A 19498-nucleotide genomic window follows, 5' to 3' on the forward strand; every position below is an offset into this window, starting at 1 on the left:
CACTGTCCACTGGGCCACCTAGCTGTCCCTGTACTATTAAGAATATAAAACAGGGGGCAGCTAGATGGCAACCAGGTGGCAAAGTGGATAATATACCGGCCCTGGAGTCAGGAGGACCTGACTTGAAATCTGAAACATTTAATAATTGTCTAGCTGTGAGACCTCAGGCAAGTCACTTTACCCCATTACCTTACTAAATAAATAAAGTAAAATTTTAAAAAAGAATATCAAACAGAGAGCTGGCGCTAATTATTTTGGTTGAGGTTGCTCCTCACCTGGAACTCCCTAAAACCGTGAAATCAGTGGGTACAAAAAACCAAAAGCAAAATACGAAGTAATTTTAGGGCTGCAGAGGAAAGCATGAGAAACTTGGAAAGGACCCAGAAACTTCTCTCCAGGAGTTGTATTTGAGTACATATCTCTGTCTGACTCCAGATTCCTTGAACTTTAGGTTGCTAAGTAGGATGAACATGAAAAGTGACCTTTTTCCCCCTGGGGGGTTACTTGGGTCTGTGCCCCTTGGGGAGTTCCTACTCCTGTTTTCTATATAATTTGTCAGTGTGCCTGGATCCAAGATAAAACAGGTGGTACCTGAAAAGAAGCTGAAATCCCCTGGTCTGGTTTGATTGTACAGATTTTCAAGTACAAATGGTGAGGGGGCAGCAGGGGAGGCAGAGCCCAGCCGAGCCTCTGATTGCCAAGGGTTGAGTCAGGTCTATGCACTTAACCCTTCCCAGTCAAAGGGGAGGCTCAGCTCTGCCTTACCTGCCTTACCTGATCAAAGTCTTGGGCTCAGAAAGGAAAAGAATGGGAGACGAGGAAGGAACAGAAGCTTGTTAGGGATTACAAGTAGAGGAATCAATAGGGAGTCGGGGTGGCAGAGCAGACCCAGTCCTGACCATGCATTGGAGGGCTTAGCTTTTAATCCTGCTTCTGCGGCTTGGACAGCTCACTTGGACAGGTCTGGGTTTTCTCCTCTGTAAATGAGGGAGTAAGACTACGTGATCTTTAAGATGCTTTCTAGCTCAAAATCTACTCCTGATCACCTCACTTTTGTTCGGGTGGACTGAAGTTATGATTTCATTTCTATGGGGGCCACCCAGAGTGGACATTTCCTTTCCCGTTGCAGATCAACCTGATCAACACCTAAGTGTGAGACACAGGTAGTAAAATAATAGCCTGAGATTCAAATCCAGGGGTTTGGATTAGGGATTTGAGGGAGGAATGGACCTTGGAGTACGTCTGCCAACATTTCTACACCGTTAATTTAAGGTTTGCAGAGCACGTCGCACTGTATTTGATCTCAAAACAAAAATAATAGCAACAACTCCCTTTTTTCCAGGCGAGGAAAAAGAGACCATCACTCTTTCTACAGTCCCTTTTACTTTATCAGAAAAGGGAAGGGGAGGGAGAGACGTCCCCGAGAACACAGCTGGCCTGATGCTTATTCCCAGAGTCTGGACTGCAAGCTCCTGGTGGGCTGCCCTGTGGTCGATGCCCAAAGACTCGAGTTGGGTTTGGAGGACAGAGCTGAAGGGGGAGGAGGGGGAGGAGGAAAATGGGGGCGTCTCCAGGAGGATTAAGGCCCGCCACCATTGGTCCTGGACCTCCTCCGGGCCCCAGGGGCGAGGCCAGGGGGGGGAGAGATAGCACGGGGTGGAAGAGGCGGGGTCCAGAGCTGGTCCCACTTGGGCTGGGGCAGTCGGGGATACGAACCTCAGCAACCCGAGGGGTAGGAAGAAGCCAAGCCGAGGTGGAGGAGCCCCAAGTCCCCGCAGCGGCTCCGGATCTCCACTCACACCATCTTCCCCAGCCCCAGCCACGCAAGACTTGCCCCCAGGTCCAAGAGCCGGAGGACAGAGCAGTGCCCAGCGGAACCCGGTACCGCCGTCCGCGATGAGGGAGATCGTCCATATCCAGGCCGGACAGTGCGGTAATCAGATTGGCACCAAGGTGAGCGAGGAGGGTAGGAGCGGGGTGAGGAAGGCTGTTTGTATTGGGGGGGGGGGGGCTTCTTGCAGGAGTATGAAGACGAGGTTGGGGGTGCTGACGGATCGCTGTTTCTTGGGTTGGGCCCTGAATGAACTGCGCGGGCCGGTCCTCTGGAGTGACCTGAGCCCCGGCCCGCCCCGAGTGCCTCCTCTCCGGCGCCCCTATCCCACAGCTTCCCATCTCTTCCAGCCCCTCTCTGAGCATCCCAAAGTTACACAAACCCCTACTCAAGCCGGGCCGGGCCGCGTGGAAGCCTAAAAAGGTGCCTGGGGCGGTGGGGAAAGCTGAGGGGGCGGCCGGGCTCCAAGAGCCCCAAATCCGGCACAGGCCGCCCGACGCACCCCTTGCCCCGTCCCTCACCTCCCACCCCATGCCGGTCGGGCTCCAACCCGGTCCTTCCCAGCCCACTCCCTCTCGGGGCACAGGGAGCGGCTCGGCCGAGCTCTGGCGCGCTAGGAATTCAGCAGCTGCTCTACCACGTCCCCCCGCCCCCCCCCCACTTCTTCCCCACCCACCCCTGGATTCCCCCCCGCCCTTCCCTGGGACTCCGAGAGAAGGGAGGTGGGGAGGCTGCCCACAAGGCCTGGGCGGATAAGGGGTGCGGTGTGAGGGGAGGGTCGGGGTGTCTCCCTCTAAGTGCTTACTTTCTCTCCCTCTTCCTCCCCTCCCCCTCCCCCTTTGTTCCTCTCTGCTCTTCCTGCTCCCTCAAGTTTTGGGAAGTGATCAGCGATGAGCACGGGATTGACCCCGCCGGGGGCTATGTGGGGGACTCGGCGCTGCAGCTGGAGAGAATCAACGTCTACTACAATGAGTCATCCAGTGAGTTGTGCCCGAGCGGGGGGCGCCAGGAAGGGGTCAGGGCCGTCCGGCTCCTCCCGTCCCATGACCCCCCCACCCGTCCGGCCAGATTCCCCGGCGGTCAGCCGAGCTGGGCTGCCCGGGCAGGCTCCATCCCCTCCCTCCCTCCCTCCGCGAAGACGGGCGCGTTCGGCGAGGCCCGGCCCAGGAGAAGAAAGAGGGCCCCGAAGGTTTTCTGTTTTCGGAAAAGTTACAATGGGAGTTGCTGTTGCTCCTCCCCGACAGAGGCGGGAAATCCGCTGGTTAATTTAAATGAATTCCCACCAGAAATGTCTGGGATGCCAGTTTGCTCTTTTCGTCCCCAAGCCACCCCACCGCACCCTTCCCCATTCAAAAACCACCTTTTACAAGTTTAGGAGAAAAAGTTTTGTGTTATCTAACTTTGGAGTGACTTGGTTTCTAGCCGCTCTTTCTCCTTGCTACCTGCCCTTTGGATTTTTATTTCTTTTTTCTGCCTGTATCTCCAAGGGCTTACTAGAACAGTTAAATTCAAATCTATCCGTTTTACTGCCGAGACCACAATAAGTCTTTATGGGGAAGTAAGTTAATACTGGGGGGCTGAAGGTGAAGTGTTTAGATTATTGGTGGGTTTCAGTTCTCTCAAGAACTGGTTATGGCGGGTTTTTTTTTTTTTTAGAGACTTAGATCATCCTGAACTCTTTGTGTCTAGGGAATGTTAGGATAGTTTCTGTCACATTTCACCTCAGAAGCAGTTGTCCTTCCATTGGGTAGATGGAAACAATTTCTTTCTTGTCCAACTGGGATGAAAAGAGTCTATTACAAATAAAAGTAATCAGCAGGAAGGCAGAGGGCTGCATAACTTTAATTGGAATTTTAAAGAGCCTATTTTGGGAACCAACACTAGCAAGATTAAACTTTTTAAGGGAGAGAAGGGAGAGAAATTGGCCAGAGAACCAAAAAAACTCCAAATCGGCTTCTACAACAAAAACAGTTTATTTTCCATGGGACTAAAAATGGAAAGTTTCCCTTTAGAAACAAGGAAGTCAAAGCAGATTCATAGCAGCCTCTTCAAATGAGATCCACCTCCCAAGCAATTATCAAACTTAATGGAATTAACCATAGAGGAGATAGCTCTTGCCTTGAAGAAACCTTTAGAAAAGAACATCATGGGATGAGTTTTATTTATTAGTTTGTTTGTTTATTTGTTCATTCATTCATTCATTCATTCATTCATTCGTTTATTTATTTAGCCCAGAAGTATGTTCCCAGGGCAATCCTAGTGGACTTGGAACCAGGAACCATGGACAGTGTAAGATCTGGGCCTTTCGGTCAGCTCTTCCGACCTGACAATTTCATCTTTGGTATGTATGCTTCTGTCCAATTTTAATGTGTCACTGGGTGACCATTAACATCACTTTAGGCTCTTGTGTCCTTTCTTCTACATTTGCAAAATGGGGGTTGAAGGGCACGGACTGGGAGGTGGCTAATGATATGCTTAATGTTCAAACTGATAAGGGGCAAGAAAAATAAGGTTATATATATATATATATATATATATATATATATATATATGACCTTTGAACAGAAAACAGAAGTATAAGAACAAAAATATAATATTATTAATGCTAACATTATTAAATAGTGCTTTAAATATACCTGGTAGAAAAGCAGTATTTCTCATTTATTCATCCCTATCATTCCTTCAACAAATGCTAATTACATAACTGCCCCCAAGAAATTCACAAGCATTTACTGAACTCCACCAAAATTCAGTCCTTAAGCTAGTATAGTATAGCACTGAGAATACAGAAAGTTTTTAAGATGTGGACCTCTTCTGCAGGAATTGCAGTCCTGTAGAGCAGATGAGCCACCTACGTATGAAAAGTTAAGCAACAACTGTAGGGAAATACAGATCAGGTCTTGACAGAAAGAGATACCCTGGAGGTAATGATACTATCAGACTGCCATGTTCAAAGAAAATTTCACAGAGGAATGGAGCTTGAGTTGGTCCTTGAAGAATGAGTTTGTATTTAGAAAGGGGGGGGGTCATTCCAGGTATGAATAAAGGTTCAGAGAGGAAAAAATGTGGGATTTCCTTTAGTTTCAGCTTGAGGTAGGTCTGTGCCTTAGGGATCTTAGATCAAAAAGATTAAGTGAGCATTCTGGCCATTATTTTGAATCAGTGTGGTCCATGGATTTTTAGTGGCCTTCCACAGGCTATTCCAGAAACTGATTCAAAACATAAATGATGTGGATTTTACAAAAATATACATTTTCTATTGCAGAAGAGAATTTATATAAAGGTAATAAAATTTAAAATGATAAATGTGTATGCATAATTAGACAAAAATATTCTCAGGAACTACACTAATTGATTTGGTGTTGAGGAAATGGAGGGAGTATGGAATATCTCAGTTGACGAGAGTGTTTAAGGAGGCAGGATGAGACCTAAAATGAGCCTTAATGAAAAATTAAGGCTAAACAGTAGCTTTAGTGCCCCACCCAAATCTTTTGTACATGCTAAATAAATTAGATAATGTCTAAAGCACAAGTTTGATATGTTGTCATAGGAAGAGAGAACCATTCCCTCCCATTCCATTCCCATCCCCAAAGGGTATAAGTCCAGATAGTGAAATTCTGATACCTATTGTACAGAATTATCTTTGCAAAAACTAGAACATAGACCAAATTTCAGGGCATGTTTGGTTCTCCTCTTTAAGTGGTGAGGGCAGTGATTATGTTAGAAGGAAAGAGCAGGTACTCCAGAATAAAGAATCAGACATGGAACTAGAAGAAACCTTTGGATCATCTTTTCTGACCTGCATCATTTTATAAATGAGGAAACAGAAATGAAGAGATTTGCTAGCCATACAGTTAATATAATTAGTAGAACATGAACCAAGATCTTCTGCTTCCAATGCCAATGTTCTTTCTACTACCCTCAAAAATACTGGCCCAGGGTTGGAGTGGAATCTTTATGAAATCTGGGCAATGAGTAACAGAGATGTGTCTAAGGAAGCCAAGTGCACAGCTCCCCCAGTTCCAGGTATACTGCAGTAACTTCTGGGAAGATATAGTTGGTCAATAGATGGAATGATTTTGGGGTGGGGCTGGTATCAGATTGTCATCTGGTACTACAGTTATTTAAGAAAGCTCTTCTCTTTGGAAGGATGATTACAGAGCTGAAACTTCACCAAATCTTGCCTCTAACTCATAGGTCTAGCTTTGTGATCCTCCCACTATTTTTAATGATACCATAGGCATCATGAAGAAACTCATCCTTTATTGTATCTCTCCATTGAGGTAATATTAATACCTAGGACTGACCACAGTGTCCTCACAGGAAATGTGCAGAAGAACTAACCCTAGTTCAAGTGTTCTTAGGGAAATTTAGAAAACTTTGGATCTTGTTTTATTTAAAGTAGTAGCAAACTCCACTATTTTAAGGAAATGCCAGTTTTAGAGAATAAAAAAATATCTATTGTGTCCAACTATAATTTCAGATCTGACACATCCAGGGATAGGAGTGTTAGAAGGATCTTCCCTTTTGTTACTCAGGTATTACTAGTATGACCAAAACCAAATGATTTCTTGATGAAGGGGGAAAAAAATAGTACTCAAGATTTCCCTCCTGGGAGGAAGATTGGTTTCCCTTATTAACATTTAAGCTTCTGCCTTTTGATTAATGTGTGGGAAAATAATAATAGTTGAAATTTTATGTAGCATTTTAAAGTATGCAAAGTGTCTTATTAAATACTTTATCTCATGTGAGCTAAGGACTACAGGTATTATTATCTTCATTTTATAGATAAGGAAATACTCTCAACAGATTGTTAGAAGCAATGGGTTCCCTTCCTGACTTTTTCTTTTTTTTTTTTTCCCTTTTCAGTCCTTGGACAGATCTCTTCTTTACCTTTCTGAACCTGTTTCTTAATTACTTAAATGAGGGGAAAAGACAAGAATTTTTAAGGACCCTATCAAGTACTTGTCAATGGTCTCATCCCTAATAAGTATCAGAGACAGGGTTCAAACTCAGTCTCCTAGTTCAGTGTTTTCCCCCACTGAACCATGATGCCTTTCTGAGAATTACTCCTGTACATTTATTTAACCCTGTTGCAGTTTTGAAGAATTTTTGCATGGGAAATCTCCTTTGTTGCTCATAATAACCCTATTTAGTAATAGAATATGCATGCTTTTTCTCATTTTAAAGAAATAGGGACTGTTTTTTTTCTTTCTGCAACCTTAGTATTTAGCAGGGTGACTGTTACATAGAAGGCACTTAATAAATAGTTATTGATTGGTTAAACGAAGATCAGATCAAGGTGAAAGAATTTGTCCCAAGTTGTATAGCTAACAAGTGGTCTAGTTGGCACATTCACCTAGGTCAGAAGATTTAGAGCTAAAAGTTTCCTTAGAGGACATGCAATCTAACTTCTTCATTTTACAAGTGAGTAAATAGAGGTCTAAGGAATTAGATAATTAGCCTAGGGTCAAAGGAATCATTATAAGAATAGTTGGATTTTAGATGGTACCTCAGAGTTTGCTATCTCAGTTGAATTTCTTAGCCACTATATAAGGTAGGTGCTATTATTTTATAGATGAGGAAACTGAGGCTGATGGAAGCAAAGTGAGTCACTCAGTTAAATAAGTGTCTTGTAAGTAAAAGAACCTGGGGTTTGAATCCAGGTTCCTTGACTCCAAATTCTATCCTGGCAGCAATATAGGACGTCCTATAGCACTTATTAATTGGCAATAGGTCCAGGGCTTCTCTCCAGTGAGATAAAAGAAATGAGCAATGCATGCATATTTGATTTAGAACCAGAGGGTCAGGTATTTCCAGTGATATCCAGTGGGTGAAATGTTAGAGTAGGTGAAATGCTGGTATTAGCTACCTTTAACTTTTTTAATATCATAGACCCCTTTGGCACTTGTAACCTCTTTTGATATCATGGACCTTTTCTCGGATAATGGTTTTTAATAATAGAAGGAAATACTATATTTTAGTTCAGGGTTAATGAAAGTAAAGATCTAATTTTTCCCCTTCTAAATTTATAGACTCCCTGAAATATTGAGGGATTCATAGTTTCATAGGTTAAGAACCCCTGATTTAGAGTAAACATGGAAAGGATACATCCACTGAGTGATCACTAAAAACAAGCTCCTTACTTGTGTCCCCACCCATCTGTGACTTCCCCAACAGAATGGCTACAAACCAATAATCCAATAATATATGAATTTACTTGATTTTTAAAAAATTATTTAGGTATGTTTTGCTAAAACTGACAGCTGAATGGGATGCATGTGTATGCAACAAGTTTACATAAAAGAACAGGAATGCAATATAGGGAGAAAATGGATTAAATTCCATTTTTCTTTTTTTTTAGTTGGTTTTTTTTTTTTTTTTGCAAGGCAATTGGGTTAAGTGGCTTGCCCAAGGCTGCACAGCTAGGTAATTATTAAGTGTCTGAGGTCACATTTGAACTCAGGTACTCCTGACTCCAGTGCCAATGCTCTATCCACTGCACTACCTAGCCACCCCAAATTCCAACTCAATTGATTTCTGCTTAGGCTATAGTTATGGAGGCATCCTATGGAAAGATATCTCAGTGGGTCAAATGTGTCATGTGCATACTGTGGTGAAAGGGAAGATTTGCTTTCAGCATTTCTCCCATTTGTAACTTTTTTTCAGTTTCAAAGCTGACAAAGTTTGGAGTTATAAAATCTACCCAGTGCAATGGTGACTTCAGAGAGGTTTGAACAGGATATAAATCAGAGGGTGTGTCCTCTGCCAGAGAAAGACAGCTCAGAGGTATCTGTTGAGGCTTGACTGAAGCTTGATAAATTATAGTCTCATTTTCTACAGTCAAGAGTCACTAACTGCAATGTCACAACACATTACTGGTGATGTTCATTTCATAACCCCCAAATATTTAACTAGGAGCTACAGTTGCTATGAGACTGTTTCAAAATATTCAAAAGTCTCTAGCTTCCTTCTTTTTCCAAGAACATAGAGAGAAAGCCTCAGGACCAATCTACTATAAATATTTAGGAACCACAGCAAATGGTATAAACTCAGTAAAAGAGAACTGTCTTTAGGAGTTTGCTCTCTTTGTTCACTGAAGGAGCAACTTCTGACCTTGATTTATTCTTGTTTTATGCATCTCTGAAGCAACCTGTTTAATTCCAACTATTTGTTATTTTAATGGAGGAATGCATGCCTATTTTAAAAAGTAGGGGTGGCGTAGTGGCGTAGTGGATAAAGCACAGGCCCTGAAGTCAGGAGTACCTGGGTTCAAACCAGGTCTCCGACACTTAATAATTACCTAGCTGTGCGGCCTTGGGCAAGCCACTTAACCCCATTTGCCTTGCAAAAACCTAAAATAAGATAAAATAGAATAAAAATAAAAAGTATCTACAGCTATCATTTTTGGGAAAAGACATAATAATCCTTATTCACTGATCAAGAAGAATAACTACTTTTCTACATCTTATAACTTTAGTAGAACTTAGACAAGGGGGTGACTAGGTGGTGCAGTAGATAGAGCACTGGCCTTGGAGTCAGGAGTACCTTGAGTTCAAATCTGTCCTCAGACACTTAATAATTCCTTAGCTGTGTGGCCTTGGGCAATCCACTTAACCCCATTGCCTTGCAAAAATTAAAAGAAAAAAAAAGAACTTAGAGAAGGGATGTGACCTGTCCTCTGTTGGATGGGATTAGCTTTGGTACCTGCCTGCTATGTATGGCTGTCTACCTTGGCAAGGAAAAGAGGAGGGAGAGCAGGGAAGAAAAAGAGAGACAGAGGGAGGGAAAAATAAGAGGGAGGGAGGAGGGGGGTAGAGAGAGAGAAAGACTGTGAAAGGAGAATGGGAGGGAAGGAGAAAGGGGAGGAGAGAAGGGAGAAAAAAAGGAAGAAGAGGAAGAAGAGGAGACAATGGATAAGAAGAAGGTGTAGAAGGAGGAGAAGGAGGAGAGAAGAAGCAAAGAATAAGAAAAGAAGAAATGACAGCTGTTTTTATGTTGTTCCACAGCTGTGCAGGAAGTTCAGTGATTTCTATATCCTCATTAGGGAATAGTCACATCCTAGATTGTATCTACAGTCAGGGAGAACAGAACAAGGAAATGGCTCACTTGAAACAATTAAAATGGTCAGCAGTTGTAGCATGCCCTGGTTCCCTATGCAGAAGAGTGGAAAACTGGGTTGTTGTCTCTGCTTTGGTCTGAGCTGTTCCTTTCTTGATAACTATCAAATGCTGCTGTGTAAAAGGCCATTGTGCCTGTTAGATAAAAGGAAATCTGGAACAACTGGAAGGAAATTTACTCCTGAGTTGGATAAGAGGCTGAATAACCATGGAGCTCCTACCAACAGGTGCAGACACCAAGTGTGACATACGCCAGAGAGAAATCTGTTTCAACCTAAAAACAAATCCACAATGATTTAAATATTTTTTGGTATATTTTTTCAGGGCCAAGAGAAGGGGCTTAGTGATTGAAGTGTTTATTTTTCTCCCTATTTCTCTACTTTTTAGAAATAATAAAAGATTTAAGCTCTCAATCAGCAAGAAGGTAATAGGCATTCATGATGTGACCTGCATTGATTTAGAGGCTGTGAGGGAACCTGTCTATTTCTGATATCCAGTCTAGTAGAAGGAGAAAGAGCCTGAGGTTCTGAGAAGAGGGTTGTGGGGTACTACAGAGGTATCAACTACATGGGCAGTCCCAAACCAGAGTAAAATGTAATTGAGGAATATTTAACAAAATAAATAAAAATATGTGACACATATAGATAGATAGATAGATATAGATATATATAGATATTGATGTTGAGCTGTTTTCAGTCATGTTTGATTTTGCTTGACCTCTTTGTAGTGATTTTTTTTTTTAACAAAAACACTGGAAGGGGCGGCTAGGTGGTGTAGTAAAGAAAGCACCAGCCTTGGAGTTAGGAGTATCTGGGTTCAAATCCAGTCTCAGACACTTAATAATTACCTAGCTGTGTGGCCTTGGGTAAGCCACTTAACCCCATTTGCCTTGCAAAAAACTAAAAAAAAAAGACACTAGAGTGATTTGCCATTTTCTTCAAATCATTTTACAAATGAGGCAAAAGTGGTAAACAGAGTTAAGTGACTCTTGCTCAGGGACACACAACTTGCAAGTATCTGAGACCAGATTTGAGCTCAGGAAGGAAGAAGAGACTTCCTGACTCTAGGTCAGATGCTCTATACACTGAATGACCTAGCAGCCCCTGTGTATGACTTAATGGTTCCATTTCTATTTGAATTTGATGTGATCAATGTAGTATATATGCTATAGGGGATCTGGTCAGGAAGACCTGAGTTCAAATCCTGTTTAAGTCATTAGTTCTAGGCCTCAGTTTTCTCATCTCTAAATTAAAAAAGCTGGACTCAGTGTCCTAAGGACAATTCTAAAATCTGTGATTTGTCTGACAATGCAGAGCACTTGTGTGTGTGTGTGTGTGTGTGTGTGTGTGTGTGTGTGTATGTGTGTGTATATATGTATATATGTATTGGTTCATGACTTATTTTATTTTGTACCCAATTCAACATACAAAAAAGGAGGGAAGAAAATTGTATTAAAGAAATTGGACTTAATGTACAGTAGAAGATGTCCAACTAAGGTCCATGGGCTGATTACTCTGTTGTACTGCCAATGAGCCAGGAATGATTTTTACACATAAATGTATTTACATGAAAAAAAAGATCATTTAAATATAAACACCAGTCTTAGCTCCTGGAACTTTACAAGAACAGGAAATGGGCCAAATGGGCCTTGTTGTATAGTTGTTTTTTAAAATTATGTATTATATTTACCAAAGTAGAAATAAAATTGCTCCTTTTTCTGTATCCTTCTGCCCTTGGTTTGTGTGTGGGTATGGATATCGGTGTGTGGGTGTACATTTAAAATGTTTTATTTTTATTTTTTCATGTTTATGATTATCATTTGATTTTTAATCACCTTAGTTTGTGAATTGTCATAGCTTAGTGAAACCTAGGCAAAGGAGTTTGTCCTTTTAGGTAGCTGGTTTCAAATCAGTAAAAATAAATAAAGTCAGTGGAAACCTATGTCTAGATAACATCAAGTGAGCCCACCTTCAGGATGTCAGTCCACACACAAAAATCACATTTGGATTATTTCAGCTCTGTAACAGAGAGCTGGAGAGCTTGAAAATTCCTGACTCTTTCCTTTAAAAATATAAAGCCTGCCTCTTCCCACCCTCACTTTCCCCAGCTCTATCCATAGGAAGGTCTGCTAGGCAAAAATCAAAATTAGGGGATCTGTACCTTCCTTTACTGACTTATAGTATGGCCTTGAAATTTGTTGTAGAATTTTGTTATCAATCTATTATTTATAGATAATAATTTGTTCTAATCAATATCTGTTAAAGTATTTGAAAGCAGTTAATGAAAGGTTCCTTGGGAATAAGTAAAATTTTTCTATGGGTTTTAGTGGTTTGAAAGTTTAAATAAACAGTGAAATGAGGTAGCTAGGTGGTGCAGTGGATAACACTTTGGACCTAGACAGTCAGGAAGACCTGAATTCATATTTGACCTAGCTGTGTGATTCTGGGCAAGTCATTTAACCTTGTTTGCCTCAGCTTCCTCACTTGTAAAACAAGGATAATGATAGCACCTCCCTCCCAGGATTGTGAAGATCAAATGAAATATTGGTTAAGCATTTAACACAGTGTCTATGTTATATATTATTAACATCAATAATAAAAAATTAAAATGTGATATTAAGTATTAGCATCCAGAATGAGAGGGAGGTTGATAGTTGCTGTGTTGTATTTAATTATATGGTAGAAATCAGTTTATACTATTGATAGATTCTTTATATATACCAGTCACATATTTCTTTGAATTCTTCACATTTGTTGCTTCTAGTATAAATATTTTCTATTATATTCATGTACTATAATTTACCTCAACCATTTATCAACCAATGGAAATGAGTTTGTTTCTAGTTTTTTTGTTAATATATTGTTGCTAGGAGAATATACCCACACAAAGTATCAGGGATTAGTAAAAAAGAAAACCATCCTTGAAACCAAGAAAACAAGGATTTGAATACTGTCTCAGACAAGTAATGACTGTGTGATCCTTGGGCAAGTTAGTTATCTTTTCAAATTCAAAAAGAAACACCACATGGTGACTTAGAAAACCACAAATTAACCTTATTTATTTTTAAGACATTTTCCAATGTCATTTTAATTTGGTTAGGACCACAGGAGTAAATTTGACACCTCTGCTGCAAGCAACTAAGATCACAAATTGAAGAAAAGGTGCTGACCTACATTGGTAAAAAAAATGTTTCCTTCAAGGAAATCATAGCTCCAGTACACATCTGTATATATGCAAATATATTTGCTTTTAATACCTCCTTTAGTGTATTAGACCTAGGGGCAGCTATGTGAAGCAGTGGATGGATAGAGCACTGGCCCTAGAGTCATGAGGACCTGAGTTCAAATGTGACCTTGTGTATGTGACCTTGGGCATGTCACTTAATCCCATTGCCCTGCAAAAAACAAATAAACAAACAAAAAAAAAGAATAGTGGACTTAGTCAACAAGTGTTTATTGATAGTTTAATATATACACTAGTGGTACAAAAAAAAGGCAAAGATATGGTCTCTGCCCCCAAGAAGACTATATTATAATGGGGTATACCCAGGCAAAATCTTCATATAAACATATAAGAAAACCTCAAAGGGAAGATTCTAGTAATGGGAATTTGGGGCATGGAGAGAGGGAAGGCCTCTTTGCAGAAGGTGATTATTGAACTGAGTCTTGAAGAAAGCCAAGAAAGAGAGATGAGGGAGAAAATTACAGGCGAAGAAGACAATCAGGGAATCGAGTAGATGAAGTGTCATATATGAGAAGGCCAATGTTGCTGTATTGTAAAATATGTAGAGGGGAGTAAGATGTAAGAAAACTGGAAAAATAGGATGTAGACAGTTGTAACTTTAAATACAAAACAGAAGATTTTATATTCACAGGGAAAGGTGTGCCAAAGCCAAGCCACTATTTAGAAAAGTAGAGTAAAAGATAGACTGGGGTAGGGAAGAGATTTGTAATGGGCAGACCAAGTAGAAGACCACTGTAATAATCCAAGTATGAGGTGATAAGACCTGTGCTAGGGTGGCAACTGTGTGAATGCAAGTGGGGAGTTGAAGATGACACCAAAGTACTTAAGTTTGAGTGGCACTCTCAACAGTAATAGGGAAATTCAGAAGATGGGAGATTTTTGGGAAAAGAAAATGATGGTAGGTTTAAAATATCTTTAGGACAAAAAAGTTACTGGTGATGCAAGACTGGAACTTAGGAGAAAGATAAGGGCTAGATAAATAGTTTTGGAAATTATCTACATAAAGGTGACAAATGAACCATGGGTGCTAATGGGATAACCCAAGTGAGATTGTAGGAGAAAAAAGCCCAGAACAGAGCGGGGGGGGGGGGGGTCAGGGAACACTCATGCTTAGAAAATGAAATTGAAAATTAGACAGGCAAAAGAAGAACCAGGAGAGAGAAGTATCATGAAAACCTAAAGAGAATATCAAAAAGAGGGTGACAGATAACATCAGAGGCTGCAGAAAGGTCAAGAATAAGGACTGAAAAAAATCAATATTAAAGGATCATTAATAAATTTGGAAGAGCAATTTGAGTTGAATGATGAAATCAGAAGACAGAATGAAGATGGTTTAGAAGGAAGAGTAGAGAAAGTAGAGGCAGCAAGTAGAGATCATTTTTCTCAAGAGTTTAACCATAAAAGGGAAGAGAGATAGAATGGTCAGAAAAGCTGTTTGTTTTTTCAAGATGGGAGATATAGACATACTTGTAGGAATCAGGGAAGCAATCCGTCATAAGTAGGATTGAAGATAAGCCAGAAAGTGGGGATAGTAGTGGAAGTAATATGCTGGAGATAAGGGATCAAGGATGAGTGCCTACTGATTTGCCTTGGCAAAGACCATTTTTCTTTAAATAGTAGAGACAGCATCTAAATATTGTGAGAAAAAGAGGAAGCTCTCAGCAAATGACAAATTTTTTTCAGTGAAACTTTCAACTGAGAGGATTGGGGGAGGGGGAATGCCATAGTGGGCTCAAGGCTGAATGAAAAGTTTTGGAATATCAACTACAGTGAGTGAATCAAGAATTAAAGAATTTACAGTGCTTAGGAGCGTCTGGTACATAGCCGAGCCATAATAATTGAACCCAATGGGCTCAATCATATGTGAATAGAAACAAAGGCCACGATGGGAATGAACCAAGGTTAGGGTTTAGCAGAGCAGGGGAGGAAATTAGATAAGAAAGTAAGGAGCTCAAGTGGAAAGGGTCATCCTGAAAAGCAACCCTTATAAAAATTTGGCCTGGCATCTACCTCAGTGAATGCTGCAGTCACAGCTAGATTCAGAAAAAAAAAAGTTCTGGCCATCAAAGTCCTTGGCACTGTCAAAAAGTGAGATTTTATATGTAGAAATGGCTTTAAAGAAAATGTTTGTTTTTGCTGCTGTAACCTAAGGATCACAGGAACTTTCCATCTGATTGTAGTTGAAATTTCCTGTTAATACTGCTAGTATGTTGTAGTCTAGACTTCAGTCTTCTGACTCCAACACAAGTCTTCCCACCAAACCATACTGCCCTTCAGTAAATGTCCTTTTCTCCCCTTAACATATGACTATACCTTAAATTGTTTTTTCTGATATAATTTTTCTTCCTCTGCCCTTATCCCAGATTAGTGGCATCCAATTAAGGATTAGAAACAGGATGGGAAAAACCAAGGAATTTTGATCCTCTGTAGAAAAGTCTATTTCATTTTCTATTTAGATAAACTGTCAGAATTTTAGACTGAAAATGACTTAATTTCATGCTAACATTTTTATCTACATATTAATGTCTTATTAGAAAATTAATTTCAAGTAACTCTGAAAGTCTTTGGTCAGTGAAAGGATCAAACATGATTCCAGAGGAGAAAGAATGATGTTCACCCATCTCCTGACAGAGGTTATGCACTAAATGTGCAGGAGACACATTTTTTAATATAGCCAAGAAGGAAATTGTTTTGCATGACTATATGTGTTACAAATCTTTTGTTTTTCCTTCTCTTCTTTTCAGTGGGAAAGTGGTATGAGAAAATAAATGCTTATTAATTTAAAATATGCAATTAAAAAATAAAAGTTGTTTAGTTAAAAAATTAATCCAAATGTATTTTTAAAAAAGGTTTGCTTTATTCTTATTTGGAAATTTATTATATCTTTGGATCAGTTCTCTAAGGAAGACTTATTTCCAATGGATGTCTTGAGTTCTCAGCCTGTGACTATGAAGCACAAGCTAAAATACTTGAGCACAGATGCCCAATGATGACCTATAGTTGATGTTGGAAGAGGCTTTTCATAGAGGTTGAGTGCAGGAAATAATGTTTTGATGGCATTCTATCAAAAGCTAGAATGATTGAAGTCTGACAATCATTAAGTATTAGGACAAAAATTTTTTCTGGTGAAATATTTTTCTAAGTTTACAACAAAAGTCACAAGGAAAACAATTTTATATATAGAAATTTGCTTTACAGGAAATATTTTAGGAATAAACAGCTTCTATCAAGTAAGATTCATCTGTCTGAAAAGATGGTTTCTCTTCATCAGTCAAAAACCAAACATAAATCAAAAAAGATTTTTTCCAGCTTTTTGAATGCCTCAGGAGGCATTCGAAAACTATAGATTTATTTTCTTTGTTAAACTTGTCTCCCACACCACACACCAGACTGGAAGCTCTTTGAGGACAAGCAGAATAACATTGTCAATATCTAACAGAATATCACATATCTGGTCTATAACTTGAGTCCTGAATGTATGCACAAGAATTAAATTTTTTTTTCACATTTTGCAGCTCAGGCTACAAGGAAAGAAAGTTTCATAACTTTTTTGGTTGTTAAAGCTTTTAGATGAAGATTAGACCACTCTTTTCAAATCACATGCATTTTCCTTCTGTTCTATCGTAGGACAAACTGGTGCAGGAAACAACTGGGCAAAGGGACACTATACTGAAGGAGCGGAGCTAGTAGATTCAGTGCTTGATGTAGTGAGGAAAGAATGTGAACACTGTGACTGTCTGCAAGGATTTCAGCTCACTCATTCCCTGGGAGGAGGTACAGGGTCTGGAATGGGAACCCTGCTCATTAGCAAAATCCGAGAGGAGTATCCAGACAGAATCATGAACACCTTCAGTGTCATGCCTTCTCCCAAAGTGTCTGATACTGTGGTGGAGCCTTATAATGCCACCCTGTCGGTCCACCAGCTGGTTGAGAACACAGATGAGACTTACTGCATTGACAACGAAGCTTTGTATGACATCTGCTTCCGTACCCTAAAGCTTACTACCCCAACCTATGGAGACCTTAATCACTTGGTGTCTGCAACCATGAGTGGAGTAACCACTTCACTGCGCTTCCCAGGGCAGCTCAATGCTGACCTCCGCAAACTGGCAGTCAACATGGTCCCTTTTCCACGCCTTCATTTCTTCATGCCTGGCTTTGCTCCTTTAACAGCCAGAGGGAGTCAGCAGTACCGAGCTCTCACTGTGCCAGAACTCACTCAACAAATGTTTGATGCTAAAAACATGATGGCCGCTTGTGACCCCAGACACGGACGGTATCTCACTGTGGCCACTGTCTTCCGTGGCCCAATGTCCATGAAGGAGGTGGATGAGCAGATGCTGGCCATCCAGAACAAAAATAGCAGCTATTTTGTAGAGTGGATCCCTAATAATGTTAAGGTAGCCGTATGTGACATCCCTCCGCGTGGCCTTAAGATGGCCTCCACCTTCATTGGCAACAGCACTGCCATTCAAGAGCTCTTCAAACGTATCTCTGAGCAGTTTTCAGCCATGTTCCGCCGGAAGGCTTTCCTTCACTGGTTTACAGGAGAGGGAATGGATGAGATGGAGTTTACAGAAGCAGAAAGTAATATGAATGATCTGGTCTCAGAATACCAGCAGTATCAAGAAGCTACAGCCAATGATGGAGAGGAAACTTTTGAAGATGATGAGGAAGAGATCAATGAATAAAGAAAAAATTCCCTGTCACATTAAAACATAAATGAAAGCTTAATAAAATTCCTTTAAACATATAAAATGCCTTCAATTTAAAGTATTTTGAATGTGGCAGACAATTGGCATGGAAGGGAGTTGAAAAAATGATAATTTTTCCTTTTCATCTCTTAGTGGAAAAAATAGGCTGAAAAGTATTTTATAATACTGAATATGCAACATAAACCTTAAGAAAATCTATTCATAATAAAAGAGGCACATTACTTCATCTGTTTTTTGGGGAGGTTGGGTACCAAATACTTATTTTAACAGAATCAAGTTAGAGAAGAAAAAAAACTATTTCAACTTATGACAACTATATTAACACTTCAAGGTGTGTGGCTGTGCAAAATACCAGTCTGATCACTAAAGAAACAAGTTGAAAGGGTAAAAAAACTGTTCTTATCAACAAATCAGAGAATCTTGGAGATAGTAACTAGTATTTTTAGTAGCTTCCACATCTCAGCAAAGTTTGACAGTTTTAGGAGAAATCCAAACAAATATTAATTTCCATATATTATTTCCTCAAGACTTAACTGATAATATAAACATAAACGTACAATTTAAGAGCTAGTCTAGGGATTGGCAAACTTCAGCTGAAGATCTAAGACTGGTTTCTACATTTTAAATAGAAGTTTTATTGTATTTTAAAATGTATAAAAACAGGTGGCTGGTTGGATTTGGCCTGCAGACCATGGTTTGCAGATCCTTGATCTGGTATGTAAGATTTAGAATTGGAAGGGACCCCCTAATTTTGCAAAAGAAACTGAAAATCAAACAATAAAAAGAAAATCATCATTCAAACCCAGGTTCTTTTACAAGACTATTATGTTTTTCACTATATGCGCTCATTTCACAAACAAACTGAGGCCCAATGAAGTTGTGTAATATAAGAACTGAGAATATACTCAGGATACTAGATTGTTATTTCTTTGCTATTTTCAATGGATCAGTGGTTGTCACACTATTTCATGGAACTCCAGGAGTTCACAAGACTTCAAGATATTTCTTCGGAGAATAGTCACAATATTGCTTACTTCAGAATCACTTTCAAGATCATATGTTTTGCTAAGAATTGTACAGAAGGGCTCTTCCCACCATCTTAAAAAGTTGAAAAAAAATCACTGATAAGTTGTTCTTTGATGAATTTTCAAAGAAGTCACTAAAATCTTGCATACCAAGGACACAAAGAAAATTTTACAATTTTGTTTAAAATGAACATAAGTTGAATTGAAGATACATTAAAAAAGTGATAATTTGTTGAATTCATCAACTGATACAGTAAGCTGTTCCACATACAGCTTTTTACAAACACTTTGAAATACTCCAGATTTATTCTCTTAGAAAACTTAATAGGAAGGTTCTCTATTTTACAGACCAGACAATTCTAACAGAATAGCTTAGAATTAAACAATTCTAATCATTTTATAAGAAACCTAAAGGACCAGAAAAATTATGGAAGACCTGTCAGCCTGAGGGGCTCCAGTAGCACATTTTTTGCATGATGCTAAGACCTAAATGAATATTAATAGACATGTTAAAATTGAACTAATCCAAGCTTGACTCCTTATATTAAAAGGGGATAGTATAAG

General features: G+C 39.9%; 1 protein-coding gene across 1 annotated transcript; it reads left to right on the forward strand.

Moving 5' to 3' along the window:
- The first annotated feature begins 1670 nt into the window (after positions 1–1670).
- Positions 1671–18710, forward strand: TUBB6 (tubulin beta 6 class V). Its single transcript, XM_074202624.1, has 4 exons — positions 1671–1953; positions 2703–2811; positions 4062–4172; positions 16822–18710. Exons 1-4 carry the CDS (start codon positions 1897–1899, stop codon positions 17883–17885), a joined length of 1341 nt encoding a protein of 446 aa, XP_074058725.1. The 5' UTR covers positions 1671–1896; the 3' UTR covers positions 17886–18710.
- Positions 18711–19498: the final 788 nt, after the last annotated feature.

Source organism: Macrotis lagotis, chromosome X (assembly GCF_037893015.1).
Source record: "Macrotis lagotis isolate mMagLag1 chromosome X, bilby.v1.9.chrom.fasta, whole genome shotgun sequence".
NCBI classification, from domain to species: Eukaryota; Metazoa; Chordata; class Mammalia; order Peramelemorphia; family Peramelidae; genus Macrotis; species Macrotis lagotis.